Raw genomic sequence first — 26,319 nt, 5'->3', positions numbered from 1 at the left:
GCTCTGCAAGGCGCCACCTCCTTCTGGCAAAGTCACAACTTTGAGCTACCTACTAGCTCAGCCTGATCACAGTCCTTTTGCCGTCGCTCTTTCTGTCATCTTTGGTGTGCTCCACTAGTTAGCGCTCGTCGTTGCCACCGAAAGGCCAACGCAAGAGGCGGCCGAGCCAACGCATTCCCACAGAAAAATATTCTTCTTTGCTTTTCCATGTTATAATATTTTTGCGTTTTTTTATGAGCACACCGTTTTCATTTCACCACGTTGAATGGAAAAGATGATTGGAAGGCTTCCGCTAGAGCCACGCTGCAAAATAGGTCGCAAAAATGAAGCCGCACCTCGACTTTGGCTGTGTGGGCCCAGGAGGTGCAAGCTAAATGGAATGCGTAATGCGCCAGCAAAGGTGTCCGTCCGGACGGCTCCCGTCGCGGGTCACGTGCGTTCGCCTCGTGAGACAGCTCAGGTGATGGAGGCAAAAAAAAAAAAGTTGTCCATTAAGTTGATCAATAATTCATAAAAGTCGCTGCAGCTGTTTCGTGTAATCTGAGCCCTCCCGACCCAAACGCCCCCTCCCCCCACAAACAGTACAGCATCATCATAATGCCTCGGAGAGCAAAAAGAATATTAGGACAATGAGAATCGGGTCAATAATAACTACAACCATCTTTTGAATATGCTTTTACTGCTGCGTGTGGGTGGGTGTGCGGGCGCGCACGCGCAATCGTGTTTGAAGGTCACTCCACTTCCTGTCGGTCAGCACTTTGACTTGCTTTGTTTGTTGGAGTGTAAACTTCCTACTTCAATGTATGTTTTGGGGACATTGTTGCTATCATTTAAATCATAGAATAAATCATTTCAAAACACACGCTACATCAACAAAGCATACACGCACACGTACACACAAGGCGCGCGCTCAGAGCAAGAGCCTCTGATCAATATGGTGGACTGTTTCCCACGATCTTGTGTGTTGGCGTCAGAGGTGAGCCCCTCCCTTCCGAAGATCATTGATCGTTCTGTTGAAGCTTCCTCAGCAGGAATTGACAGCCATGCAGGTTGGATACATGCCTTGCCCGCGTGCGTGCGCGCACGCGAGCTCAGCAACAATCATCGTGTTCAAGTGGTGCAGTCGCGGAAGGGCAGAGGTCAGAACCAGATGATGCCGAATCGATGTCCACGGTCGGATGTCACTCTATGCTCTCGTTCACGCAAAGTAATGGACGCTCACGCGCACACGATCGCGCAGATTCACTCACTTGACTCGTGCACGCAGCCCCAATGAAGAGACTGACTGGCCCGGCTGCGGCGCAATAGCGTCGCTTATTTTCATGCGTCCAAATTTCAAAAAGCGTTTGCATGATTATACTTTGAAGGCGGCGCGGCGGAAGTACGGCTCGCTCGCTCTCTCTCGCTCTCTCTCTCTCTCGCTTGCTCTCTCTCTCTCTCTCTCTCTCTCTCTCTCGCTTGCTCTCTCTCTCTCTCTCTCTCTCTCTCTCTCTCTCTCTCTCTCTCTCTCTCTCTCTCTCTCTCTCTCTCGCTTGCTCTCTCTCTCTCCCTCGCTTGCTCTCGCGCTCTCGCTCGCTCTCGCTTGCTCGGCGAGGTTCTGCGCGAGCTGAGAGCCCGCAGCAACACGGGCCGCTCGTCTTCGGCGCTTGGTGCGTGCGCGTGCTCGCTCGCTCGCGCTCCCGAGGGCGAACTGCGGCGCGCGCGAACCGAGATGGCAGCAGGACGCCATGGCGGCTGAAGACAAAGCGAGCCGCGCGGAAAGCGACGCCCGCGGCCCCGTCGCAGTCGGCCGCGGAGCCCGGCCGGCCGCGGAGCGCGCGTCGGCCGCCGCGAGCCTGGCCCTGAGCGCGCTCTCGCTGCTACTGCTGGTGACGGCCATCGGCACCGAGCACTGGTACGAGACGGACACGCGGCGCCACCGCGACAACTGCGAGCGGCAGGGCGCCGACTCGGGCGGCCAGCAGAACCGCGACATGCCCATCTACCACCTGCCGTTGCTCGACACGGGCGCGGCGCCGCGCGACGTGGCGCTCCTCAAGCCCGTGCACGTGGGCAGCCGCGAGGACGAGCTGCTGGAGAACTGGCGCGCCATCCTGGGCATGGGCATCCTCGAGACCGAGTGCGGGCGCCCGCTCTTCTCCACGCACGCCGGCCTTTGGCGCAAGTGCTACGTCGCCGGCCTCGACCCGGACATCGACCGCCTGGTCGACAGAGGTGAGCCGTCATGACATTTCATACTGTACGTATATAAGGGCGAGTGTCAGCGTCTGTTCATTGATCTGCTCCGTGTGTGTAACCTGTGTGCGAGCGCTTGTGTTGCGCGTCATGTGCGCGCATTCGCGCGTGTGTGTATGGGGGGGGGGGGCTCGCAGGTGTGTGCAGCCAAGTGCAGCCTGCCACAAGTACGCAAACGACAATCCCGCTTTGAGGGAAGCTCACGCGCGCGCGCTCGTGTGTTTGTGCGCGCGCGCAGGTATCGCGGAGCGCTGCACAGCGGTCAAGTATCATTTTTCTCAACCAATCAGACTGAGGAACATCCCTCTCAACCTGACCAGGAGCATTCAGCAGGACGAGTGGCATCTCCTGCGTGAGTCGCCCCCACACACCTAACCCCAGCCAGTCAGTCAGCCAGCCACACCCACACGCACGTACACACGCGCGCACACACACACACACACACACACACACATACACGCGCGCACACACACACACACACACACACACACACACACACACACACTTTTTTGAAGCAGAACTCAAGAACATGTACGTATAGCATCCCAGCTGAGGGGAGCGGCCATTTAACATGCAGCTTGCTGTCCGATGTCCAATCGCGGCTCAGCTAACATGTGACGTTTGCGAGCTGGGCGGAGATTGGCCGCTATACCTGAGCAACTCGGATGTCATTTTCAGTGGACAGCGAGTGGTGAATTTTGCCACCCGTTTCATTCCTATTCGCAAATGCTGCCCTTATAGACTGCATGGGGCCGCATCGAACCTTTTGAACAATCTGGTGGCGTGAGCACATGCATGAGCGCCGGTCGGTCTCCCCTTTTGCCGTCAGACCTGCGACGCATGACGGCCGGCTTCCTGGGCATGGCGGCCGCCGTCCTGCTGTGCGGCAGCATCGTGACGGCCGTGGGCTTCTTCTGGGAGGGCAGCCTCACGCGACACGTAGCTGGACTCCTCTTCTTCATGGCAGGTGCGTGTGCGCGTGCGCGTGTGTGAGCCGAGTTTGTTTGCCTGCCTGCCTGCCTGCCTGCCTGCCTGCCTGCCTGCCTGCCTGCCTGCCTGCCTGCCTGCCTGCCTGCCTGCCTGCCTGCCTGCCTGCCTGCCTGCCTGCCTGCCTGCGCGTGTTCACACTGTGTTTGTTGGTGTGAACGAGTGCGTTTGGGTTGCATGCGCCTCCTGCTGGCGGCATAAACGAGCGCTTCTGATGCCTGAGCTCACTCACTTTCACTCGCTCGCTCGCTTGCCTTCAGGAATCTTCTGCACCATCTCTCTGTGCACGTACGCGGCCAGCGTGAGCTACGATCTTTCCCGGAAGCCCCCCTTTATCTACGGCCTCCCGGACGACGTGGACCACGGCTATGGCTGGTCGGTGGCTCTGGCGTGGGGCAGCCTGGCTCTCAGCGTGGCCTCGGGGTGCCTGGGCGCCGCCTTGCCGATGCTGCGCCACGCAGGGCCGTCCCGTGACAAGGTCGTCCGCGCCTCCGCTGTCTAAAGCGACGACGTCAGCCCCCCTGCCCTGCCCTCCCCTCCCTCCTCCTGGCGCCCAGAGGACCGTCCACCCGTGTGTCAATTGGCAAGAAAGCGAGGTGACGCAAGTTTGACTGGCACGGTTGCGGTGGTAACTGACCTTTGCTCAACTCTCAATCATGCTGAATAACAAAAAGAATTATGATCATAATTACATAGCAAGCCCCAAATGATTGCAAGCCATGGGCTCCAACATGGAAACATCATTTTTCAAATAGCGCCTAAACACAGTCCATGACAAAAACATTCTGCAAACCACACAGGAGGTGTACGATAGCGAATGCCACGGACGGGCTAACAAAAAGCACACACACGCACACACACACACACACACACACACACACACACTGGTGCAATGATAGCTTTGGTAAAGTCCTCCAGGCAATCCAACCAAGTGAGGAGGCGTTTGGTTCCGGTGGCAGCTAAAGATCCGCCCGTCATCTGCGATGCGAGGAGGACTCAAGATCAGAGGACTTAGTGAATTTGGCAAAGGCAAAGCTCCTTTCATGCCAAGTTGCCATTTGGAGCGAACGGCAGCCGGGAGTGGCTTTCGGCGCCTTCAAGCATCCTTGTAGAAGAATTCTTGCCAAAGTCAGTTGAGTTGGCCGTCACCGAGCAGAACCTGTCTCTCAAAAAACAAACGAGAAGAAGAATCGTTCAAAGCACAGCTCGTGCTTGTTTTCCCCCCTTTTCAGTTGACTGCTTTTTGTGAGCCTATCTATGTGTTTAGATGGACTGCTTTTTTGTGAGCCTATTTGATTGTTTGGATGGAGCGCTTTTCGTGAACCTCGCCTCGCCTGGTCGGTCAATGTTGACGCCAATGTAAATACAGCTGCTGTACTTTGTTTGGTGAAAATCCCAAATGAAGCAACGTTTCAACGGCTTGCCTGTTTCCTCAACTATTTCTGCTGGCTGCAGCAATTTTGGGAGATGAGCGGACTTTGCATTTTTCATGGCCCAAACAACACAAATCTGGCTTAATGAGCACAAAGTTTGCTTTGGATCATGCTATACGTTGCTTTGGTCGCAGGATATACCACGTATGAGATATTTGGAATGAACCAAGCAGTTTGATGGAAGGAGAAAATATTTGGCCTGAGCACAAAAAATAGTCGTTAGGTGAGTCAGAAGTTCCCCCGAAACAATGAAGTTCTTTTTTGCCGTGGTAAGTGTAACGAGAGGCAATTCTTTGGTCATTCCCCGTCGCTTATGGAAGGAGCGCCCATTTGCAATGTTCATTTGCTTATCTGTACTTAAAAAACAAACAAAAAAAATCACGCAAATTGAACCCAAAACAAGAAAACTGCTTGGGCACCGCCTCTGTGCGTCATGACGTCAACGCGCTTGCGTAGCCGCTCCGCTGTCGACCACAAACGTGCAACCCGGATAACACACACACACACACACACACATGCACACGCACGGTAGTAGCAAACAACCAAGCGAGCAAGCGACAAGATTCGCAGACCAGAACCGGACGAGCGAAGGCTTCGCTTGGCTTGGCTCGTGGAGCCCCTTCTCCCTCTCTTTCCCGAAAAGTGGCCGCCGCCTAGCCGTTCGCGGTCGCTCATTCCGAACCGTTCGCGGTGCCGGCCAATCGTGGGGCGGCCGCTACGAGCCGCCGGAAAATGTGGGCAGTCGCCGAGGTCGGGCCCGCACCGCCGTCACTGACGTCGGCCGTCCACTCGCGACTTGTGCCTGCTCTGCACGTCGACTTGTGCCTGCACGTCTTTGACATCATCTAGGTGCCAGAATGGCTATTTACTCAACTCTTGAATCTCTTGAATCTTAAAATGTATTTCAAAAGTTGCTATTTTCCCCCTATTAAGAACGTGTTCCCAAGAAATGTTGCGCTCAATGTCTTTTTGCTCATTTCAAGGGGGAGGGCGGGGGCATCCATTTGATGGAGCCGAACCGAATTCAAACCAAGTTGCAAGTACGGCTGGAGTTCCACGAGATGGCGCCATTGCAGCACTCAGCGTGCGGGCAAAGTGCCTTGCAGCAAGCAACTGGAGGTGAAGAGCCAGAGCCAGAGCCGGCCGGCCGGCAGCAGTGCCTGAAGCAGGCTATCACGGCCACGACCAGGAGGACAAGGAGTGCCTGAAGCGGGCCATTACGGCTCTGCTCAACCTTCAGAGCAGCGTGGAGAGGATCTGCACTGGCGGCCTGGCCAAGCGCACTCTCAGGTCCGTATGAGAGCGGCCGAGGGGTGGCTGGGGGGGGTCAGGAAGTGACGCGGGTGGTCGGTCGGGCAGGGCGGTTCTGCTCATTGTTCTGAGCAGCCAGAGAGGAAACAATGCAGACAAGAAGCAAACGGGCTTCCAGGAGAGCAGAGGCGGCCGTCAAAAGGTGAAGGGAGACCGGGCGGCTTACCGAGACGTGAGCGGGCCGAGGTCCCGTGACGCGCCGCGTCGCGTCGCCTTCATACCTCTGGGGTTTAGGCGCTAAAGTGATTAGCCCAGGCTCAGCACACGGACGGACGGGGTGGGTGGGTGGGCCCGCTCTCGCTTGCCGCGTCGGCCCGCTCTCGCTTGCCGCGTCGGCCGTCACGTCGGCGGGCCGTCCGAGCTGACATGGCCCTCTGACCTCACGCTGACGGCCGATCAAAAGTGGGATAATCCGTCGAGACGGGAAACACGAGCGGGCCTGGGAGCGGGATGTTTGAGCGGGATTTGCTTTGAGCACTAGAATCAGGTCCAGGATTTTGCGTCGGAATGACGGCGTTGAGAAAAAAGTAGAAGGGTCCAAATTTTCTGGCGGACGCGTGGCGGATGCGTGGCAGCGCGTCGGCGAGCCGCCCGCACAGCCCGCGGATGAAGGGCGAACGCTCGGCCGTGGAGAAGATGAACGAGATCCAGAAGAACATCGACGGCTGGGAGGGCAAAGACATCGGCCAGTGCTGCCGCCGCTTGGTCATGGAGGGAACGCTGAACCGAGTGGGCGCCAAGAACCGGCGCCACGTCTTCCTCTTTGACGGCCTCATCGTCTGCTGCAAGTCCAACCACGGCCCCGGCTCTTCCGCCGAGTACCGCCTGGAGGAAAAGTTCTTTGTCCGCAAGGTGACCAAAACCTCCGCGTTAGCAACCGGGAAGTGATTGGAACCCGTTTGGACGGGGAAAAAGCGGTCGGTTAGCCGCTCGCTCAATCTCCGTCAACTTCCGGGTTCCAACAACTTCCCGATTGGTTCCCAGCCAAAGCGGCCCTGTTTGAAAGCGCCGGTGGGTGGGCGGGCATTTTGCAAGGTCCGGATCAACGACAAGGACGACAAGGAGGGCGAGTACCGGCACGCCTTTGAGATCGTCCCCAAGGACGGCAGCGGCGCCGTCTTTGCGGCCAGGTCGGCCCAGGAGAAGAACGGCTGGATGGCGGCGCTGGTGTCGCTGCAGTACGGTGTCACGCTGGACGGCATGCTGGGCGCCGCCATGCAGGAGGAGCAGCAGCGCCTGCGCCTGCCCGCGCCCCACCTCTACCGCTTCGCCCAGCCCGACTCGGAGGAGAACGTGCTGTTCGAGGACGCCGGGCGATCCAAGTCGGGCGTTCCCGCCGTCAAAGCCGGCACCCTCCTCAAGCTCGTCGAGAGGCTCACCTTCCACACCTATGCCGGTGAGTGGACCCGAAAAGCAGATTTGGTGTCCTTTGGCCGTGCCAAACTGTGACTGAAAAGAGCGGACCGGGCCGGGCCGGAATTGTGACCAGCACTAGCCAATTGGGGCCGGGTCCTCGTCGTCCTTCTACTACCTCTGGCCTGCTTGCTTCCGCAGATCCCAATTTTGTTCGAACGTTTCTGACGACCTACAGATCTTTCTGCAAGCCACGGGAGCTGCTGGACCTGCTCATTGAGAGGTAGCGCGCACGCGCACGCACGTGCCGCCGCCGCGACGGATGACGCAACGGCCGTGTTCAGGTTTGAGATTCCTGAGCCGAGACCCGACGAGGCGGATCGGCCGGACGGAGGGGAGCGGCCCGTCGGCGCTGAGCTCAAACGCTTCCGCAAAGAATTTGTGCAGCCCGTCCAGCTCCGGTAGGCCAGCCCGCGATCAATGGGGTGTTTGGGTGGGCGGCCTGCTCCTTTGACACGCCCGGCGCCGCTGCTGCCGCTGCCGCCGCCGCCGCCGCCGCCTCTGTGTGCTCGGCCAGAGTCCTAAACGTGTGCCGTCACTGGCTGGAGCACCACTTTTACGACTTTGAGAGGGACGCTCATCTGCTGGGACGGCTGGAGGACTTTGCGGCGTCGGTCCGAGGTGCCCGGCCACATCCGCGCCAGCGGCGCTGATGGCCCAGAAGCCAGTCAGCCCTCACCTTTGTCAGCTCTCCCTCGCCTTTGCATTGCAGGCAAGGCCATGAGGAAGTGGGTGGAGTCCATCACAAAGATTATCCAGAGGAAGAAAGAGGCGGCCGTCAGGCCGGGCCACGGCGGGCCAGGCCACGGCGGGCCGGGCCGCAGCGGCGTGGCCTTCCACCACCACCGGGACCCTCAGCCGGCCACCGAGTGGCACGTCTGCGAGCCGGGCCGCCCCGAGCACTTTGACCTCATGACGCTTCACCCCATCGAGATCGCCCGCCAGCTCACCCTGCTGGAGTCCGACTTGTACAGGTGAGAAAGGGCCCGGGGGGGCGAGAGGCGCCGACTCCCTTGACGTGCGCCCGTCGGTGGCGCAGGGCGGTGCGGCCGTCCGAGCTGGTGGGCAGCGTGTGGACCAAAGAGGACAAAGAGAGCCTCTCTCCCAACCTGCTGCGGCTGATCCGCCACACCACCAACTTGACCCTCTGGTTTGAAAAGTGAGCCGCCTGGCTGGCCTGGCCCGGGTCTGGCCTGGCCTGGCCCGGGCCTGCCGATGCCACCCAGGCTAGCGCCCATTTGCCCATCTCCCATCCGCCGCAGGTGCATCGTGGAGACGGAGAACTTGGAGGAGCGAGTGGCGGTGGTGTCGCGCATCATCGAGATCCTGCAAGTCTTCCAGGAGCTCAACAACTTCAACGGAGTCCTGGCGGTGGTCAGCGCCATGGACTCCTCGCCCGTGTACAGGCTGGAGCACACCTTTGAGGTGCTGGCGCTTGCCTACTAGCGTGTAGCCTGTTGGCCAAATGGAAAGGCTGGGCCTCTTTCGGAGCTTTCTTGCCTTTGTCTTCCAAAAGCCTTGTCTGTTTGCTTTTTTTGCTTCAGCAAATTCCCAGCCGTCAGAGGAAGATTCTGGAAGAAGCTCACAAGCTGAGCGAAGACCACTACAAGAAGTATTTGACTAAACTGCGCTCCATCAACCCCCCCTGTGTGCCCTTCTTTGGTATGGCCCGGAGGGAGGGGAGCGAGCGAGCGCGCGCCGGGAGCTGTGCTTCCGTTAAAGTACGTCAACACGTGCGGCAGGCATCTACCTGAGCAACATCTTGAAGACCGAGGAGGGCAATCCGGACTTCCTGCTTCACCACGGCAAGGATTTGATCAACTTTAGCAAGCGGAGGAAAGTGGCGGAGATCACGGGTGAGATCCAGCAGTACCAGAACCAGCCGTACTGCCTGCGGTTGGAGAGCGACATCAGGGTGGGCCTCGCCGTCGTTTGCTGCCGCCACGCACGCACGCACGCACGCACGCACGCACGCACGCACGCCCTTTGCTGCCGCCGCCGTTTGTCTGATCGACGTGTGTGTTGTGTGTGGCAGAAGTTCTTTGAAAAGCTCAACCCGCTGGAGGAGCTGTGCGAGAACGACTTTGGCGATCGGCTGTTCAGCAAGTCCCTGCTCATCGAGCCGCGCAACGCCCGCACGCCGCCGCGCTATGTGAGTACACGCACCGACGGGCGCCAAAACTCCGAGATTCCGACATTGAAGCCAACACAACAACAAAAGCAAAAAGTGTCAGAGACTCAACACGATAGCGATAGTTCAGCCTGGCTTGGGGGCCGTGCCTTTGCGTTGCTGACGTGCGCGCATGCCGCCCGCCCGCCCGCCCGTCCCCGCCACCTTTAGGCCAAGAGGTACACGTGTCCCCTGAAGTCCCCGGGTATCCGTCCCACGTCGGCGCAGCGCGGCCCCGCGTGCCAGCCGCGCAAGATCAGCTACGGCCCCGACGGCGCTCCCGACTCTCCCCGCACGCCGCTGACTCCGCCCCCGGCCGGCAGCGTCTTTGACTCACCGCGGGTGCCCAGCAGCCCCGCCTACTCCGGTAAGTGGCGCGACATAAGCCTGCCCGTTCTTCTCGCGTTAACCTCGGTCATTGACCTCGTGGAATGTTGTGCGTGCGCTCTGGTCCTTGGTGTCGGTGCTGACGTTGCGGCGTGCCCTTTGGCCGTCAGGGTCGTCCTCCTTTGGCGGCCACCCCGACCACGCGGCCCAGTTGCCGCCGCCCGTGCTGCCCCGCCGAAGACCCGAGTCGGCGCCGGCCCAGTCGTCCCCGTCCAAGGTTGTCCTTCTTGCTATTGTTATGCCCGTGCTGCTTGTTTGATGGGCGTCTAGTGCCCAGCGAGCGAGCGTTGCCGTGGCGCCGATCGCTTTGACGCTAGTTGTGGTGATCATTAGGATGACGCCAAGGTGCTTGGTTCGGGGCGGGGATGGCATTATGACGTTGTCATGACGACCCTCTCCATTGTGCTCAGATGCGGTCCGAGCCGGACGGCCCGCCGGCCGTGCCGCCTCTCTGGGCCGCCTGCGAGCTCCTCCCCCCCCGCCGCTCGTCACTGTCGTCCCCTCCCGACAGCCCGCCGCTCGGCTCGCCCCTGTGCTTGCTGCCGCCCCCCCGGGGACGCTCCCGCCGCGAGCTGCCGGCGGCCCGGGCTTTCTTTCCCGTGGCGGCCTGCCCGGGCCCCTCCGCCACCTCACCCGTGTCCGGGAGGATGCCGCCCCCCTCGCCGGGACTGCCCTTCCTGCTTGACGGCGCGTCCCCCAAAAGCTACAAGAGGGACTCTCTGAGCCACAACCCCCTGCCGGACACCCCCCCTGCGCTGTGACCAATCGGGGCCTCCGGCAAATGCGACACTGCTCATAGTGGACCGACCCAGCCCAGTGCCATGCCTTCAGGTACCAGAGCCAAAGAGGTAGTACATTTGCGTTAAGACACTTGTTTGTCACAAGGGAATAAAAGTTGAGTCGATGCCACAATCACCACTTTATTGAGGAACAAAAAAAGAATGGCACATTCAAGTCCACGATACAAAGTTTCACAAATTCCCATCAGCGCCTCCAGATAAATTGTTTGAAATTTGACACGTCTTGGGCCCAGGCAAAAAGCAAGCCCCCGCAAATTGGCACCGTCAGCTGATTCAAAATAAATGCGTCCAGAAAGACACACTTTAGCTTGACGTGAACTGCTCCCCATTTTTTTTTTTTTTTTAAACTATGATTACTTTTTCAATTCACTAATCAACTGGATAGGCACAACTTTGCACAATTCATGTTAAATGAGGTCTCTAAGGAACCATCCAAATAGTTGTGGATGGTTTTTCGACCAACTGTTGACAATAGGCCAGCCATTTCGGATGCACGCTGCCGACGTATCGGACGGGGACTCCAAATCAATCCTTTCAAAACAATCAATTGTCAACAGCAAACAAGACAGTTTATCAGTCAATAACAGAAGGAAGGAGGGAGGGAGGTCAGAGGCTTCCCCCAAAAACGATCTAAGGCAAGTCCATTGGCACAGGCTCCTGGTCCGCTTCCTGGCGTGGCTGTCCTTCCAGCAGCTTGCGCACTCGCTCCAGCACCACGGGGTTGGCGCCGCTGCAGTCGTCGGGCCCGTACGGCGGCGCCAGGGTGAGCGCGCTGGCCACCCTGAGCCGGTCAGCGCACTCCTCCACAGGGATGCGGTTGCGCTCCAGCCATCGGCGTACGGCTGCGCGGCGCTGCGGGTCCGGTCCGCCGCACGTTGGCGAGGCAAACAGCTCGCGCAGGCGCTGAGCCGCGGTAGCGTCGGCCTCTCGTAGCACTTCCACACGCCGCACCGCGTGACCCATCACCACCCGGATGCTGCCGGACCCGCCTTCCTCGCCCAAGCTGACCAGGACCAAACTGCGGTGGGTGGGCACAGGGGTCACAGGCTTACCCGAAAGCTCAACGCAAGACATTTCTATTTGCTAAAATACAACGGAAAAGAATTGATTGTGCCAATTTGCCAAGCCCTGACCTGACCACCGCGGCGTCGCGTCACCATGCGCGGCCTCCTGCTGGCCACGGCAGGGACAGCACATTGAATTGGATAACAGCCTTCACTCGACCGTGACGCGCAATCGGTTCTATTGTTGCCCAATTTTCAGGGGTCACCAACCCGGTAGCGCCCAGCCAAGAGTAGCCTGCGGCAGGCCTGTTCTGAAAAAAGCTCACCAACATTGGGATTGTAGACGCGATTTGGAAACGGATACTTGTGCAAAGTGTTGCATATGCATGTGCTTCCTGATCAATTTGGAAAACATGATCAGTGCCTTGCCGACAATTTGAAGTCATCGGAGCTAACGGGTCGGTCTGGGTGCCCTTTTGGCGTGGGTGTTGACGTGCCTGGCGGACACCGGGTCGATGGTAAGCAGCCATCCGGCAAACTCTTTCGCCTCCATCCCCGCCGTCACTTGGAGCTCTTTGTTGACGTACGTGGTCCACTGCAGCGGACCCAAGTGGAGCCAGTCGCGCTGCATGTCCTACAACGTCCGAAATCAATCAAGCAAAGCAACTCAAAGCAAAGAAGTCGTCGGTTGACGCTTCCGGGTTCAAACAAGTTCCGCGCTAGCTCAAGTTCCGCTCATAAAAACGGGACCTACTTAACCAACGCACGTAGATGTTCGTGAAGTAAACTAAATAGGCGTCGTTTCGATCAATATCACTCAATATCGATCAAAATTTACACCACGCGAACCAAATGATCACCATGTATACATACTTGAGCTGGTGTACGTGCTTCTAATGCTTCCGGCCGGCTTCAACAGTTCCGCTCTCAGTGGCGCGTGCTTGACCGCCGTCGGGAGAAGTGAAGCCACCAGCGCTCCTCTTACGTTGCCAATCGCAAACCTGCCTGAATTCAGGTGGATTTCTCCGCATCCTTTTTTTTTTGGTCTGCGGTGAAAATTCCACCGTGCATGCAGATGGCGGATTCCGATAGATTGTTCGTTGTTCTCGTTCATCACAACGCATTTTGACCTCCAGCCAACCTTCCAAACAATTTCCTTAATGTCCTTCAACGCATTTCTTTCATTTCACCGAATAAACTTCATGCAGGCGGATAGCGGCATATCTCCATGCAGTCAGTACAAATCACGCTAGTTATTTTGAAGAGCTAAATGACATAAATAACATCACGATGAATAAATCAAGATAAATATATCTTTAAAATCTTGTCAAATTACTTTTATTTTGCTAATCGCGGACAGCGCCTCCACGCGGTCGCCATTGTCGAGAGACGTCCGTCGGTGAACTCGGGTGCTTTTTTTCTTTCAGCCCGACTTCGCAACTCCCAGGTCCGTTCAAGGGCGTTCGAGTGCTCTGGTGGTGCGACTTCCGACCTTCGTCGAATGCAGCGTAAGTTCATGCCCAACAAGAAAATGGGATCGCTCTTCAATACAGCTTTGCGAATGGAATGTTGTTCCGATGTGCGTTCTTTGGAAATATTTGCGTCGAATGTTTGACGGTTTGTTTATTGATTTAAGACTGGATGCAATGAGATTGAAAATGTGTACTAGGTAAAAAGTCTCCACTTGTGTGTCATTTGTACTCTAGTTTGTCTCTTGAATATGCGTTTCTGCCTGTAAAATGTACTGTCTATTCAAAGTCAAAAAAAGTCAAAGTCAAAGTCAGCTTTATTGTCAATCCTTCATATGTCAAGACACACAAAGAAACCGAAATTCCGTTTCCTCTATCCCACGGTGACGAGACATACAAGTAGACGACACAAAATAAAAACAAGAAGGCACAAACAATAAATAATAAATAAAAAATAATAAATAAATAAAATGAGCGATGAATAAATAATAAACCAACAACCCAATAAACCCAATAAATAAGAGGAGCAAAACTGAGCCAGTGCGCATACAGCAGACAGTAAGCATAGCGCAAAGAACAGCGGCATGGGTAAAATAGAGATGTAAATTGGCTTTCTGTCCAGTAAATAACGATCTAATTTCTTTATTATTGGTGGAAATGGGCTCCAAACGTAACATCGCTGGCAAAAACAAAAAAAGAAATCGAGATTTTTATTTTCCCCTGGTATGAATGGGCTCCGCCATGTGGAGTAAAATCAAAGTTAATCGTGAATTGGGACTTTAAAAAATGTTTTTGTTGCTGCCCGGTCAAAATCGAAAAAAGAAGCGACGGCTTTGACGTCTTTCACTTGTTTTGATTGGATTGTCGTAGTTTCGCTTGGGCGGGCGAGGGCGTCTCGTCTCGGGCGGTACGTGACGTGACGTGACGTGACGCGACGCAGGTGTTTCGGCCCGCGGCTTGTTAGCGCTAATCAAGTGGCGCCCCAAGCTTTTGGCGCCATTTGGGCGGCAACGACGACGACGGCGGCAGGCAGTGGTAGTGGCGGCATGCAAAAAGGCCTCAAAAAGTATTTCGTCAACATGGACGACTACCTGGCCAGCCTCGGCCTCTACCGTAAGATGGTCGCCAGGGACGCGTCCAGCCTCTTCCGGGCCGTCTCCGAGCAGGTCAGAGCGAGCAGTCAAGCGGCCCGGCCCGGCCCGGCCCGGCCAAGCATTCGCCGTAGCTCTCCAGCTCATCCTCGAGAGAAGCAAGCTAATGCTAAAGGCCGGATCGCGGCTTTGCCCAGTCGGCGTTTTCTTGCCTTGCCTTACCTTGCCTTACCTTGACTTGCGTGTTTCGTCTTTGTTTTCAAAGGAGCCTGTTTCGGTCGCCTTTGCAGTCGTGCGTCACTTGTTTTACTTGTGTTAGTTCATTACACGTGTTGTTCGAGGCTTTCGTTTTTGTGTCAGTAATTTGTGTGTTAGGATTGCGAATGATTGTTGACTTGTTTTTTTGCACGTGTTTGCTGTGCGCGGCTTTCGTTTTTCTTTTTCTTACTATTTTTAGTGTTAGGACTGCAAATGATTGTTTTCCAGGAACTGAGTCATTTCTCGAAACGTCGTCAATTCGGTTTTTTCGCGTAGAAACGGCACATTATTTCAAATGGCCTTTTTTTTTTATTTTTATTTTTTATAATGCGTGTGTGTGTTTGTTTAATCGCACGTCTGTGTGTGTAGTTGTACTACTCTCAGAACTACCACCACACCATTCGTCAGGCATGTGCTGATTTCATGCGGGCAAACGCCTACGTCTTTGAGCCGGTAAGTTTAAGTGACGCCAGCCAGCAGGCGAGAGATGATGTCGTATCGGATGGCAACCCACGGCCGCGTGATGTCACCTGTTTTCCTTTCAAGTTCGTGGAAGGCTCGTTTGACAAGTATCTGGAGCGCCTGGAGGATCCTAAGGTGCGTGCAGGAAAACACAGACAGGCACAGAACCCCAACTGAGGACGAGTTTGTTTGCGTGTGTGTCGCAGGAGACGGTGGGCCAGGTGGAGATCAAGGCTCTGTCTCAGCTTTACAGGTGACGCTCGACCGGCGGCCGGGCTCAGAGCGCAGCGCTTTGACGCAGGTGTGTTTGTATAGGCGCCGATTCCTGATCTACCGTTATCCCGGCAAAGCCGCCACCGTCATCTCCGAGGACGACTTTGTGGACAAGGTGAGCTGCGCTCCGCCCGCCCGCTGACGTCGAGGCGGGTCACCGCGGTAACTGCATGCGTGTGGCCTAGGTAACGTTGTCCTGCTCCATCAACGGGCACTATGACATCGTGTACCCCAGGAGTTACCCCGCCTCCGCCGCCCTCAGCCAGGGTGAGTTCAAAGGTCGACTGCGGCCGCGCCGTCACCAGCCGTGCGCGTGCGATGACGTGTCCGTGTGTAGCCCTGGTGTACGAGCTGCTCTACACCAAGGTGTTTGGTTGTGAGGAGGCGGAGCTTTCTCAGGCCGCCGAGGCCTTCAAGCTCGGAGGTCGTCGCTATCGGAACAGTCTGTCCGCCTGTAGCGACGTCGATGTCAGCTACGACGCCCCCGAGGACAGAGCTCACAGGTACGTGCGTGCGAGCGAGCTCCCGTGCTCTCACATGCGTACCCATGACGGCTGCCTTTCCCCATGCAGGGAGGAGGCGGAGGCAGGTCAGGAGAAGCTCGGAGTGTTGAGCGAGGACGTCAAGGTGAGACCGGCCGACGACAGCGAGGCCACGCTGTCATATGATTGCGAGTGTGTGTGTGTCAGTCAGTGTGTTGTTGAGTGTGAGCGTGCGCACTTTTGTGGTTGACCTGCGCTCACCCTTTCCCGTGTGCGCAGCCGGCGTGTGACGCTCCGCCGCCCGGCAGGCTGTGTCTACCTTACAAGGTGCTGAAGTCGCTGGACGGCGACGTTTACCGAAACGTGGAGTTTGACGTCTGGCAGGACAGCTGCAAAGGTAGGTAGGCCGCAAATTGGGCCCGCCCCGCGGCGGCGATCCTGACCATGTCATCCCGCCCTGCCGTCAGAAATGCAGAAGATGGACTACATGGTGTTTGCCGGCCGACAGTACTTCCTGGGGGACAAATGTCAGGTGAGCGCCGTTAGCCCAGCCAAACCTTAAGGCCTAGCTAGAGCGACCCGACGTCGGCCCACTTTGAAAGCGCTTTATATGGGCTTCTCTTCCGCCATTGCCAATGGATCTCAGCTGAGCCCAATTGAAACTCCTATGTATGATGAATAGAGACGATTGTAGATTTTGAAATACAAATCAATCATCGATTCTGCAATGAAATGACCCCCCCCCCCCCCCTTTGCCTGATTGCCTGAACACTGTGTGTTTTTGCAAATGTGTGCCATGTAGGTGCGTCTGGAGCCCAAAGGGAAGTACTTTAACGCCTTTATCCAGGAAGTGGGAACGCACTCGGCCGCTGTCACCGTCTTCATCGAAGAGCTGGGAGAGAAGTAGATGCTCGCGCACGCACGCACGCACACAGTGGGCAGCCCCCAGTCTGTAATGAGAACTCCCGTCCGCCATCAGACATTTGGTTCCCGTGACGGATGTGAAAGCTGTCAATCCGGTTCCAGCCTGGAACGCGTCGGCTCCGCCCCGCAAAGGCGACCCAGGTACGTCTCCCTCCCCTAACGTTAGCCACCGGCCGCAGCCACCTTCCCATTTGTCTTTGTAGACGTCGATGGGCGAGGTCACCAGAGGCATCAACGCCATCGATACTTCAGGAAGTCTCGAGGGGGCGGTGTCCTCGTCAAGGGGGCGGACCCGGCGGTGCCCCCGACCTCTTCCTACGGTGGCCCCGCCCCCGGGCCGCTCCCGCCGCGCTTCCAGCCCGTGGGCCGGCCTCCGTCGGCCGGCGCCGTGCCCTACGACCCCTACGCTCCCCCGCACCACCCCCACCATCAGCAGCAGCATGGCCAAACCTTCGTCGGCGCCAGAGCTTCCAGATACGGCGCCGCCAGGTGGACGTGACAGCGATGCTCAGTGGCACCCGAATATACTAACTGTCTGTCTGTCTGTCTGTCTGTCTGTCTGTCTGTCTGTCTGTCTGTCTGTCTGTCTGTCTGTCTGTCTGTCTGTCTGTCTGTCTGTCTGTCTGTGCGTGTGTTTGGATTTGGGTCAGAAGCTTGAGCCGTGTGGTGAACCGCCACCTGGTGGGTCCTCATCTGACCTACTACCCGCCCACCAGGCGTTACTACGATTACGACAGCTACGCTTTCAGATCTCGGTAAGAAGGCCACGCGTTGGCTTGATGGCTAGGCGGCGGAGTCCAAAGCCTCCATTTTGTGTTCAGTCGCAGTCGTCGTCATCTGGCAGCGGCGGCGGCGCTCGCCAAAGGGTGTCCCTACTTCAACGAAGACGACGCGGCCGAGCCGTCGACCGAGATGGACGGCGCCGTGGCATACTACCGCGTGGATGACTCCAACCATGACATTTTTGCCACGCTCACTACGGTATCCATGCGCTTGCCACTCGCCCGCTCTTTTTTTCCCCCCCATCTTATTCCATCTGCGCGTTTCATTTGAAAGAGCGCTTCGGTGCCGCAACCGCAGAGTGTGGTGGCTCCGCCCCCTCCCTCAAGCGCCTCCTATCGCCTCCAGAGAGGCTCAGGGGGACCACTCCAACTTAGCCCATCGGCAGGGGGCGCCCTCACATGTTCGTCAGAGGAAGAGCAGGACGCTGACGCTGTCCAACGCGATCGGGCTGAGCTGACCCGCGGTGGGTGCGGCTAAGCGTGCCAAAAGCGGCCCACTCGCCCTTTGCCGTGTCGTGATCCCTGTGCCTGTGTCAGACTTCAGGGACGACTTCATGTTGGCGTGTCAGGACGAGTCGCGCGGCGCGTCGTCGCCTTGGCCTCGCTCGCAGGAAGTTGACGCGACAGATGGCGGGTACCAGACGCCGAGCGGGTACCAGACGCCGAGCGTCTACGGCGGCGACGCCGGCGAGAGCCCCGCCGCACAGGTGACGTGCACTCTGACCCGCCGCTCGAGTCGCTCCGTTAAGGTATACCGTGACATCTCGGTCACGCCGCAGGACCGGGAGGAAGGAGGCCTCGTCGACTCTCCTCCGAGAGCCGACGAGGGCTACGGCTACACGGTGCAGCAGGTGCGCACGCCCGTCGCCGCACTCGCACGCACATTCGTCAGACAAACCTCGGCCGGTGTGCTTGCTTGCGTATGCGTGTTAGGTGGTGAAGCCGATGGTGGTGATATCTTCCTCGCCGACTTCCTCCTCTTCCTCTTCGCCCTCATCTTCGTCCCGCGTGGCCGGTGCACGGGCGGCGCCGGCACCGCACGTTCAACCTCGCTCGGGTGAGTCCCTGTAGTGCGCGTGTCCATAGCTGCGTGAACGCTCGTGCGTGTTTTGTTTGCAGTTGCCGTGGCGATCCCAGCTCCTGCACCCTGGTTGGTGAATGAGTTGGGAGAGGGGCTCTGCTCGGTGGTAGCGCCGCCGCCTCCTTACTCCTACGACCCCAACGGTAGCGACCTACCCAGAGGTAGGCGTATCCGCCATTATTGGGATTTGCGTTTGGAATTCTAATCATTGCCTTTGTGGTGGTGCATCTTGCAGACTGTCGCGTCCTTCAGTACTACTACAACCTCGGAGTGCAGGTTGCGTATATCTCGTGTCCATGTAGCGTGTGCCTGTGCGTGTCACATGGTGTGGTGACTGATGTCCTCAGTGGTACCATCAGAGCTGCTGGCAGCAGCAGCAGCAACAACAGCAGCAGCAGCACCAGCAGACGATGGCACCCTACTCCCCCGCTTTGTACCCTTCCGACGTGGTCCACACCTACCAGCACTGCCCTCCTTACCTTGGCCAGGAAGCCCCCCCGCACCGTGAGATCATCTCCGTGTGTGTGTGTGTGTCCGTGTGTGGGCGTGTGCGAGACAGAGAGAGCAGGTCTGACTTTCTGATCTTTTTCTGTCTGCAGCTGCCCACCCGTCCTACGCCGAGGCGGGGCGCAGCGGACCGCTGCAGCCTCCGCCCCCTTATCTGGAAGCCAACGGGACGGTGGAGTGTCAGACGGACGCGCATGGCCTCGGTCGGTCGTATTGCGTGCTTGGATGATGAAGTTGACAAATGCTGACTCTGCTGGTTTTGTCTCCTAGGCCCCGCCCATTCGCTGGATGGCTCCTCCTTCAATGCGCCGCCTTCGGCCCCCGCTTTGTACCCGGACCAGATGGGCCTCCCCTCTGTCCTGCACCTGCCTTATGAAGCTCCGCCCCCAGCCACCTACCTGTCATCCGCCCCGCCCCCTCTGGTACATTCTGCCCACCACCCTTACCACACACACCACGCCTGTGTGCCTGCGCACTGGGGTGGGCACACCTCGCGGGTCTACTGCCCCGCCCCCACCCCACCCCACGTGGTGGGCTACATTACATCTCCGCCCACACACTTCATCCCACCTAGCACCTGATGCTTGTGTGCTAACCCTGGCTCGCTAGTTATGCTGGTACCAAAGGCAGCGCCTTAAATTGATTTGTTTGAATTGGTTGTCGTGGTCACGACAAAACCCTTGACTTTGCGCCGGCCACCCGGAGAGAGATGGGCGCGGCCGGTCCCTCTTCACTGTCGAAGGGATGTTTTTGTTACTGCCACACGGTGTCTGTTTGATTTTTGTTCACTTGGTTCCAGGTTCAATAAAGTTTGTCACCAGCAGAGATAAAAAAAAAAATTTGTGTGAAGTTCGTTATTGTTTAGAAGTGACTAACGTAATGTGTCCCCAGCTCACATGTTTGTTTGGAAAATGTCAAGCACTTTGAATCGGTCGACAAAAGCGCAAATACGTAGTCCGAAGAGCGCTGCTGTGCGCCTCCCGGGCGCTAGATGGCGGTGCGGCGCTATAGCCTTTCTGGTTTTTCGTCCGACCCGCCTGCCCGCCCGCCGGCGCCGTTGAAGAGCAACACGGCGGTGGCGAGATCGCCAACTTCTCCTCGTCGTCGTTCTCGTAATGACCTTTTGACATGGCGGTTCTCCTCCCTCGGCCGCTGATGCTCTCCCTGCTTCCCCGAAGCCTGGCGCCGTTTCGACCGCTTGGCTGGGTTCGCCGAGCGAGCGTGTGTCCCCCGGAAGTCAGCGCCGAGCGCGTCCGTAAGACTTTCTTGGACTTCTTCGAGCGGGAGCATGGACACCTGTCGGTGCCGTCGTCCCCGGTCCGGCCCAGGGGGGATCCCAGTCTGCTCTTTGTCAACGCCGGAATGAACCAGGTTCGGTCGGAGCCGAGAGCTTTCAAAATTAGAGCGCGCTATCATCTTGCTCAACTCGCAAACAAACGATGCTGATCATTTCTTGTTTTCCAGTCACGAGGCAAAATGAGCAAATCTCAGAATGACCTTTTGAAACCTACAATGACTTAAATTGAAAAGATTTAAATGTGTGTGTATTTTCATGCACACAAGTTGTTTGAAGCATTTTCTTTTTCTGTTGCAGTTCAAGCCCATCTTGTTGGGCACAGCAAACCCTCGCAGCGCCATGGCCTCCTACCGCCGCGTGGTCAACAGTCAGAAGTGCGTGCGGGCGGGCGGCAAGCACAACGACCTGGACGACGTGGGCAAGGACGTGTACCATCACACGTTCTTCGAGATGATGGGCAACTGGTCCTTCGGTGACTACTTCAAGGTAGTGTGATTTGATTTGCATGCACGCAAAACGACAAAGATTGGTCACCATGTGTGGAGTTCGGTGCTACCTCGCGGGCGGGTTCATTGACCCCACCGGTGCCGGCAGGAAGAGGCCTGCGCCATGGCCTGGACGCTGCTGACGGAACGCTACGGGATGGCGTCCGACAGGCTCTACGTGTCTTACTTTGCCGGCGACGCCGCTTTGGGCCTGGGAGCCGACGAGGAAACGCGCCGTATCTGGCTGGACCTCGGGTAGGCCCGCGACACGGACGCTGCGGTGCGCACGAGGGTGATGAGCTCAAGCCGCCTCCTCAGGGTTCCTCCGGATCGCCTCCTCCCGTTCGGCCTGAAGGAGAACTTCTGGGAGATGGGCGACACGGGCCCCTGCGGCCCCTGCACCGAGATTCACTACGACCGGGTGGGAGGCCGCGACGCCGCCCCCCTGGTCAACGCCGGCTGTCCGGATGTGCTGGAGATCTGGAACCTGGTCTTCATGCAGTACAGCAGGTGCATGGAGCGCTCTATCGCTAAGCGCTGCCTCGGCGTGCGTACGGCGACCGGTTCCTCGGCTTACGTACGGCGAGCGGTGCCTCGGTTCGGCTAACGTACGGCGAGCGGTGCCTCGGTTCGGCTTACGTACGGCGAGCCTCGCCTCGGCTTACGTACGGCGAGCGGTGCCTCGGTTCGGCTTACGTACGGCGAGCCTCGCCTCGGCTTACGTACGGCGAGCGTTGCCTCGGCTCGGCTCGGCTTACGTACGGTGCACTCGCCTGCTCAAAACTCGGGCTGTTGCTAACTGTGTTTTTGGGAATGGATTTTTCCATCCCATACTGGGCTCATCATTCCCCTGCCGCATCCGGCTCACGGCTTTTTTTACCAGAGTTGTACTTGTTTGGCTTTATCATTTGGGTTGGATCGAGGCTGAAACTCTCGGCGTGTGTCCGTCCGTCAGGGAGCATGACGGGGAGCTCCGCGCGTTGCCGTGCCCCAGCGTGGACACGGGTTTGGGTCTGGAGAGGCTGCTCAGCATCCTTCAGGGCAAACGCTCCAACTACGACACGGACCTCTTCACCCCGCTGATGGACGCCATCCACCGGGTACGACACGGCAAGCGCTAGAAATCCGGCCCGCCCGCCCGCTCACGGGTCTTCCTCTTCAGAGAAGCGCCGCGCCGCCGTACGGCGGCCAGACAGGACCCGAGGCGCGGGTGGACACGGCGTACCGGGTGGTGGCCGACCACGCCCGCACCCTGGCGGTCTGCATCGCCGACGGGGTCCACCCCGGCGCGTCGGGAGCCGAGTGAGTGGCGGGCTGGGGCGGGGCCGCATCCGACGGGCCGTCACGCCCGCCTTTCTACTCTCCGTCAGGCTGGTGCTGAGGAGGATCCTGAGGCGGGCGGTCCGCTTCTGCTCGGAGGTCCTGCGGGCTTCCCGGGGAACGCTGGCGAGCCTGGTGCCGCACGTGGCGCGCAGCCTGGTACGTTGGCTTTGGCACCACCCATCTTCCCATTGGGCCAGAAAGTGGCAGCGTGCAGTCCCAAGTGGCGCACAAAGGCAACCTGTCCGTCTTGCGTGACGCTGGTCTCACGCACCCACCCAGGGGGACGTGTATCCGGAAGTGCGCCGCGAGGTCCACAGGGTGAGTCCGCCGAGCCGACGAGCCGACGCTGTCCGACAGCAAATCCGACAGCGAGCGTCTGACGCCGAGCGTCCGCCAGGTGATGGAGGTCATCGACCAGAACGAGGATCACTTCTTGTCCAATCTGCAGCGGGGCAGCCGGCTGGTGCGCCGCACCCTCCGAACCTTGGATCCACAGCGCCCTCTCTTTCCCGGCGAGTTCACCCGGTTGCAGGCTCAGCCGGCGTCGAACCCACGACAAAGTGTCTTAACTTTGTGCGTGTCTTTTGTCCAGCGGCGGTGGCGTGCTCGCTGCACCAGGACTTGGGCTTCCCGCTGGACCTGGTGGAGCTGATGCTGGACGAGGAGGGCGCCTTCGTTGACCGCCAGGAAGTGGAACGGCTTGTCGCAAAGCAACACAAGGTGCCGCCCGCCGCTCCGCCCCGCCAAGCAACTGCGCTAACACGTCGTCGCTGGTGACGTCAGGTGATGTCGGAGCGGGCCGACAATCGGCTGACATTGAACGCGGTCGCCCTGGACCAGCTGCGGCGAGAGGGCGTGGCTCACACGGACGACAGCGCCAAGTACAAGTACGCGGTCCAGCGGGAAGGCTACGGTACGTGTCCACGCCCGCGCGTGTGCCTCTCGCCCCTCCCCTCCCCTCCCCTGGCCTGACCTGACCTGACCTGGCCTGGCCAGCATTGGTTCAACTGAGCGACCGCTTTTACCCCCAGTGTTCCCGACGTGCCAAGCGCGCGTACTGGCTCTGTTTGACGGCACGGCGCTGGTGTCTCAAGTGGAACCGGGTCAGCGCTGCGCCGTCATCCTGGACCGGACTTCCTTCTACGCCGAGCAGGGCGGACAGGACGCCGACTGCGGGTACTTTGTACGAGGCGGTGGACAGGAAGTGCGTCTTTGCCGCCTTTGCCGCTCTGGCCGTCCGTTCCGCTCTCAGCGCCCGGACTTCCCCTTTGTCAGGACCTGCCCTTCTCCGTGGAGCACGTGACGGCGGCGGGGGGCTACGTGATGCACCAGGTGACGGCTGCTGACGCCCTCCAGACCGGAGACCGCGTACACCTCCATCTGGACCAGGTGACTGCACCACAAATGAACACACGCGGTGGGTCCATCCAATGGCACGCGGTGGCGGCAGCAAAAGGCGCGAGCTAACCTGCACACAAGAGCTTCCAAAAGATCAAGCATCTTATGGCGCCCTCAGGCCCACCGTGTGGCGTGCATGAGAAACCACACGGCCACGCACCTGCTCAACCATGCCCTGCGCGACCTTCTGGGCCCGTCCGTCAGCCAGAGAGGATCGCACGTGTCCGCTCGGCGCCTACGCTTCGACTTCAGCGTCAAGGTGGGCCCGTCGGGCGGTCGGCCCTTCGCCGATCAATGAACTTGACTGGAATTGACGCGCCTCTTCAAGGGCTCGCTGAGCGCCCAGCAGCTTCGGCAGGCGGAGGCCTGCGTCAATGCGGCCGTGGCGGCCAACCAGGCGGTGCACGTCCAGGAGGTCCCCCTGAAGGTCGCCATGAACATCCCAAACATCCGCACAGTGGACGAGGTGAGTGCCGCTGCGCCCTGCCTGCCTGCCTGCCTGCCTGTCTGTCACTTCCTCTCCTCTCCTTGACTTGCTGCCTTCAGGTGTATCCCGACCCCGTTCGAGTAGTCTCGCTGACGGTTCCGGTTTCAGAACTTTTGGAGCGCCCTGTGGTCGAGCGCGCGTCGGTGGAACTCTGCTGTGGAACGTGAGAGCGAGTGCGCTCTTGTTATGAGACGCCGCCCGCCTCCACTCCGCTTCGCCCCCCTCATGTAAGCGTGCGTGCGTGTGTGCCTCAGTCACCTAGTGCAGACGGCCTCCGTCGGCGACCTGGTGATCGTGTCCGAGCGGCAGCTAGTCAAAGGGATCGCTCGCATTGTCGCCGTCACGGGAGCGGAGGCCGCTCAGGTGGGTACAAACAGGTTCCCTATTCTTAGCCCAGCTCCACCAACAGTGAATTCAAGTCCAGATTAGCCTAGCCTAGCCCAGCCCGGCCAGCCAACCGCCGCTGACGTCTCGCCAATGTAATTTTGAGGCTCGGGAGGCGGGCCAATCGCTGCTGGAGGAAGTGGACTCCCTGGCGGCCAGAATGGCGGCTTCCGCCTCCTCCCGTTTGGACTCGGCGCAGAGTCTCGCCAAGGAAGTGGGCGTGCTCTCTGATGTAAGTGACGCCGCGTTTTTGTCATTGCGCTCGCTCTGCGAGTTCAGCTTCTGGACTTGCCTCTTCCAGGCGGTGGATAACACGCCCATCCCCCAGTGGCTGCGAGGAGAACTGCAGGCACGCCTCAAGACCATGCAGAGGCGGAGCAACACTTTGGTCAGGAAGCTGGAGAGCGCCCAGGTGAAGGTAGTCTTGGTCAAAGTTCTACTTCCCGTCCAGCAAGCTAAGGGGCGTGCTCGACAGGCGGCGGTTGCGGCCCAGGCGGTGCTGGCCGGCGCCAAGCAGGAAGCTGTGCTGGTGGACGCTGTGCTGGTGGACGCCGTGGAGGCGCCGTCCTTGGCGGTAGGTCGACGTCTGGCGCCGAAGCTCATCCCAGTTGGCGTGTCTGGCACCGGCCTTTTGCATGCGTTCAGGTGCTGGTCAAGACGGTGAACCTGGTGAGTTCAGCGCATCCTTCCGCTCACGTCATGCTGTTGGCTCCCCAGAAGCATCCCGCAAAAGTCCTGTGCGCCTGTCAGGTTCCCAAGGTAGTGACGCTAGCGGGGGAGGGTCCACTGTCTGTTCAGAAGCGTCTGATCGGCCGCCCGCCCGCCCGCCGCGGTCTCGCTCAGGACTCGGCGGCAGCGCTCCCGGCTTCCGATTGGGCAACGGCCGTTTGTCGGAGGATGGGCGGCGACGGCGGCGGCTCGGCAGTGGTGGCGCGTGGAACCGGAAGTAGCCATGACATGGCTGAAGCGCTGACCTGGGCCCAAACGTTTGCTCGCACTCGTCTCGTGACCCTGACGGCGTCGCAGCGACCCGAACAGCTTCCTGCGCAGTCAGGAAGTCTGGGGGCGGGGCCCGAGCGCTAAGCATGGCGTGATGACAATGGTGAGTGCAAGCCCCGCCCCTACGTCCGCCCTCCTGCCCAGAAACTCGCTGTCAAGATGCCACTTTTTGAAGAAAGGCGCTCAAGTACTGCAAATCTAACATAATATTCGAATATATTCTGTCATGATCATGGCGGTGAGAGCAACATAAGTATGCCGATCATGTCGCTTCTCATACAATTGTGTCAATGTGGGCTCGAGTAAAGATGGATTGAATTGAACTTTGTACACTCGCACATCTGCCGTATTGAAACTCACCTGTGTAGTTCCTCTGTCCGCCACCGGGTGGCATTGTCGCAACGCGTACGGGCCAGCGCTTGTCCAACTCGCGACGCCTCGCTATGCAAAAGCAAAAGTTGGCGATGAGCGCGCGCGCGGGCGGGGCGCAGTTGGGCTCCCCCTTCATTCAAAAGCAGAACGAGTTGAAAACCAAACTTCGGTCCAGCAGCTACACTCGAGTCATCTCTGGTGACGAGAGCAGCCGTCTCTGGCGCCATCTTGCGCCACGAGTGAGACATACACGAAACAACCACGCCCAAGTAAAGACGACCGATGGTTTTCTTGTAGAGCTAGCTGCTTTGAGGCACAAGATGGATGGCTGCGGTCTGTCGGAGAGATTGTGAAGACAACTCCAAGTTACTCTTTGAAGGGATGAGGAGCAAAGTAGATTGGAAAGGCTCCAGGGTGGCACGACGGCCACATCCGTTTGTCTTCCAGCGTCAAAATGCGTCGCACTGTAACAGTCCGGCTGCTACCCGACCGCTCCGTCGGTGTC

At 58.5% G+C, this 26,319-nt stretch overlaps 5 protein-coding genes across 11 annotated transcripts; 4 read left to right on the top strand and 1 right to left on the bottom strand.

Annotated features, from left to right (window-relative positions):
- The first annotated feature begins 1,540 nt into the window (after positions 1-1,540).
- On the top strand, positions 1,541-23,171 carry tmem178 (transmembrane protein 178). Of its 2 annotated transcripts, XM_037246777.1 has the most exons (5): positions 1,541-2,214; positions 2,474-2,587; positions 3,065-3,202; positions 3,483-3,760; positions 23,120-23,171. In XM_037246777.1, the coding sequence occupies exons 1-4, from the start codon at positions 1,728-1,730 to the stop codon at positions 3,722-3,724; spliced, it is 981 nt and encodes a 326-aa protein (XP_037102672.1). In that variant the 5' UTR covers positions 1,541-1,727; the 3' UTR covers positions 3,725-3,760; positions 23,120-23,171. The 2 variants fall into 2 exon arrangements, with proteins under 2 accessions (XP_037102672.1, XP_037102664.1); XM_037246769.1 differs by lacking the exon at positions 23,120-23,171 and having other exon boundaries at positions 3,483-4,640.
- Positions 5,404-11,035, top strand: LOC119120060 (son of sevenless homolog 1-like). The gene is made up of 15 exons (XM_037246654.1): positions 5,404-5,504; positions 5,639-6,818; positions 7,002-7,362; positions 7,521-7,602; positions 7,664-7,780; positions 7,897-8,000; positions 8,092-8,353; positions 8,419-8,538; positions 8,642-8,804; positions 8,924-9,041; positions 9,122-9,294; positions 9,415-9,531; positions 9,721-9,916; positions 10,047-10,153; positions 10,347-11,035. The coding sequence occupies exons 2-15, from the start codon at positions 6,531-6,533 to the stop codon at positions 10,695-10,697; spliced, it is 2,559 nt and encodes an 852-aa protein (XP_037102549.1). The 5' UTR covers positions 5,404-5,504; positions 5,639-6,530; the 3' UTR covers positions 10,698-11,035.
- Positions 10,837-12,691, bottom strand: gemin6 (gem (nuclear organelle) associated protein 6). 2 transcript variants are annotated; one of them, XM_037246839.1, is made up of 3 exons: positions 12,614-12,691; positions 12,238-12,374; positions 10,837-11,754 (listed from the first exon to the last, which is right to left on the bottom strand). In XM_037246839.1, exons 2-3 carry the CDS (start codon positions 12,369-12,371, stop codon positions 11,367-11,369), a joined length of 522 nt encoding a protein of 173 aa, XP_037102734.1. In that variant the 5' UTR covers positions 12,372-12,374; positions 12,614-12,691; the 3' UTR covers positions 10,837-11,366. The 2 variants fall into 2 exon arrangements, with proteins under 2 accessions (XP_037102734.1, XP_037102725.1); XM_037246830.1 differs by lacking the exon at positions 12,614-12,691 and having other exon boundaries at positions 12,238-12,489.
- On the top strand, positions 12,668-19,900 carry alg13 (ALG13 UDP-N-acetylglucosaminyltransferase subunit). 5 transcript variants are annotated; one of them, XM_037246636.1, is made up of 23 exons: positions 12,668-12,755; positions 13,168-13,248; positions 14,928-15,011; positions 15,105-15,155; positions 15,227-15,273; positions 15,336-15,408; positions 15,479-15,560; positions 15,631-15,796; positions 15,866-15,920; positions 16,055-16,172; positions 16,243-16,307; positions 16,578-16,678; positions 16,755-16,840; positions 16,903-17,188; positions 17,350-17,454; positions 17,521-17,680; positions 17,756-17,945; positions 18,019-18,332; positions 18,415-18,538; positions 18,601-18,723; positions 18,798-19,066; positions 19,162-19,272; positions 19,340-19,900. In XM_037246636.1, the coding sequence occupies exons 3-23, from the start codon at positions 14,982-14,984 to the stop codon at positions 19,676-19,678; spliced, it is 2,895 nt and encodes a 964-aa protein (XP_037102531.1). In that variant the 5' UTR covers positions 12,668-12,755; positions 13,168-13,248; positions 14,928-14,981; the 3' UTR covers positions 19,679-19,900. The 5 variants fall into 5 exon arrangements, with proteins under 5 accessions (XP_037102531.1, XP_037102497.1, XP_037102514.1 ...); XM_037246619.1 differs by lacking the exons at positions 12,668-12,755; positions 13,168-13,248 and adding an exon at positions 13,818-14,375 and having other exon boundaries at positions 18,019-18,188; positions 18,261-18,332; XM_037246628.1 differs by lacking the exons at positions 12,668-12,755; positions 13,168-13,248 and adding an exon at positions 13,819-14,375 and having other exon boundaries at positions 18,798-18,838; positions 18,910-19,066.
- On the top strand, positions 20,090-25,765 carry aars2 (alanyl-tRNA synthetase 2, mitochondrial (putative)). Its single transcript, XM_037246641.1, has 22 exons — positions 20,090-20,440; positions 20,664-20,852; positions 20,961-21,106; positions 21,170-21,361; positions 21,807-21,951; positions 22,014-22,153; positions 22,222-22,330; positions 22,454-22,492; positions 22,572-22,686; positions 22,767-22,894; positions 22,958-23,087; positions 23,206-23,378; positions 23,450-23,563; positions 23,691-23,831; positions 23,901-24,038; positions 24,119-24,222; positions 24,314-24,422; positions 24,550-24,675; positions 24,745-24,855; positions 24,919-25,017; positions 25,089-25,202; positions 25,287-25,765. Exons 1-22 carry the CDS (start codon positions 20,198-20,200, stop codon positions 25,524-25,526), a joined length of 3,045 nt encoding a protein of 1,014 aa, XP_037102536.1. The 5' UTR covers positions 20,090-20,197; the 3' UTR covers positions 25,527-25,765.
- Positions 25,766-26,319: the final 554 nt, after the last annotated feature.

Source organism: Syngnathus acus, chromosome 1 (assembly GCF_901709675.1).
Source record: "Syngnathus acus chromosome 1, fSynAcu1.2, whole genome shotgun sequence".
Taxonomy (NCBI): domain Eukaryota; kingdom Metazoa; phylum Chordata; class Actinopteri; order Syngnathiformes; family Syngnathidae; genus Syngnathus; species Syngnathus acus.
This window is presented reverse-complemented; position numbering and strand designations above follow the sequence as displayed.